The sequence below is a fragment of the Etheostoma spectabile genome, chromosome 11 (genome assembly GCF_008692095.1).
Source record: "Etheostoma spectabile isolate EspeVRDwgs_2016 chromosome 11, UIUC_Espe_1.0, whole genome shotgun sequence".
Classification (NCBI taxonomy): Eukaryota; Metazoa; Chordata; class Actinopteri; order Perciformes; family Percidae; genus Etheostoma; species Etheostoma spectabile.
This window is the reverse complement of record NC_045743.1, coordinates 19725248-19726428: the sequence shown is the minus strand read 5'-3', so window position 1 is coordinate 19726428 and position 1181 is coordinate 19725248. Positions and strand designations below refer to the sequence as shown.

The window sequence follows — 1181 nt, the reverse complement described above, 5'->3', positions numbered from 1 at the left end:
TCTGTCTAACGTGCCTGTCTTTCTCTCTAACTAATGTGTCTGTCTAACGTGTCTGTCTGCCTGCCGAACATATGTCTATCTAACGTGTCAGTCTTTCTCTGTAACTAACGTGTCAGTCTTTCTCTGTAACTAAACTAAGTGTATGGTCTTTCTCGATAACTAAACGTGTTCTGTTCTCGGTAACCTAACGTGTTGTTTTCTCTGTAACTAACGCTGTCTGTCTTTCTCCCTCTCAACGAAGTAGTCTGTTCAAGGGAGTGAGTTTGCCAAAGAGATGGACGGAGTCCTCAGGATTGGAGCAGTGAACTGTGGAGACAACAACCATCTTTGCAGGAGCAAAGGCATCACCAGCTACCCCAGTCTGTTTGTCTTCAGAGCGGGACAGGTCTGTCTAACATTCAGATCATTCATTGGTTCCTAACTCTGTGCCTCCTCCGTAGTATACTTTGATTATTAGTTAAATTCAGATTTGTGAACCAGTTGTAACTTCTATTTACCTGGAGTCTGAGGTTAATTCTGTTGGGATAATGTCATCTATTATCTATTTTGCCATGTCTCCCTTTGAAAATAACAAAGGAGTCCATTTCAGTTCATGTACTGTAAACTAATATGATTTTTATGAAGCACTGACAATATCGGGCAAACTGTTAACAAAACTTAAACAATTTAAATAACATGTACCTATTCTTAACTGTTATCCTGCTTTTTTTACTCGTCCGTTATGTACATCACACCTTGTCTTGCAGTAGGCCGACACGATTAATCGTTATAAAATTGCAATCTTGATTTACTCCTTTTCTTGATTTAATTTTTAAGTAACTTAATTTTACGAGCCAACTGCATCACAAACGCTATGACTTTCTTCCGTGAGTTTTAAAAATAGGCTGTATAAAACAGGTCTTTTTCATTTCAACAACAGGGCAATTCGAAGTGCTTTACAAAAAACGATTAAAATAAGAAAAGTTACAGTGCAGTACAAGAAATTAAACATCACAGAGCAGTTAAAAACAGTCAAAATTAAATACGAAAATAAAAGTTACATTGCAAAAAGTTAACATTAAAGAGCAGTTAAAAACAGTTAAACATATAAAAGCAGATGAAATAGACGATTTTAGACTGCTAGCATGGGAGAGTGTATAAGCCGCCCCCACACACACACACACACACACACACACACACAC

At 37.4% G+C, this 1181-nt stretch overlaps 1 protein-coding gene across 1 annotated transcript in view; it reads left to right on the top strand.

The window, feature by feature from the left end:
* The window catches only part of dnajc10 (DnaJ (Hsp40) homolog, subfamily C, member 10), a 50640-nt gene that overhangs the window by 32419 nt on the left and 17040 nt on the right, over positions 1–1181 (top strand). The window contains exon 7 of the mRNA XM_032529532.1: positions 255–385. Within this exon, the coding sequence (XP_032385423.1) occupies positions 255–385 (131 nt within the window). The remainder of the gene's footprint in view (positions 1–254; positions 386–1181) is intronic.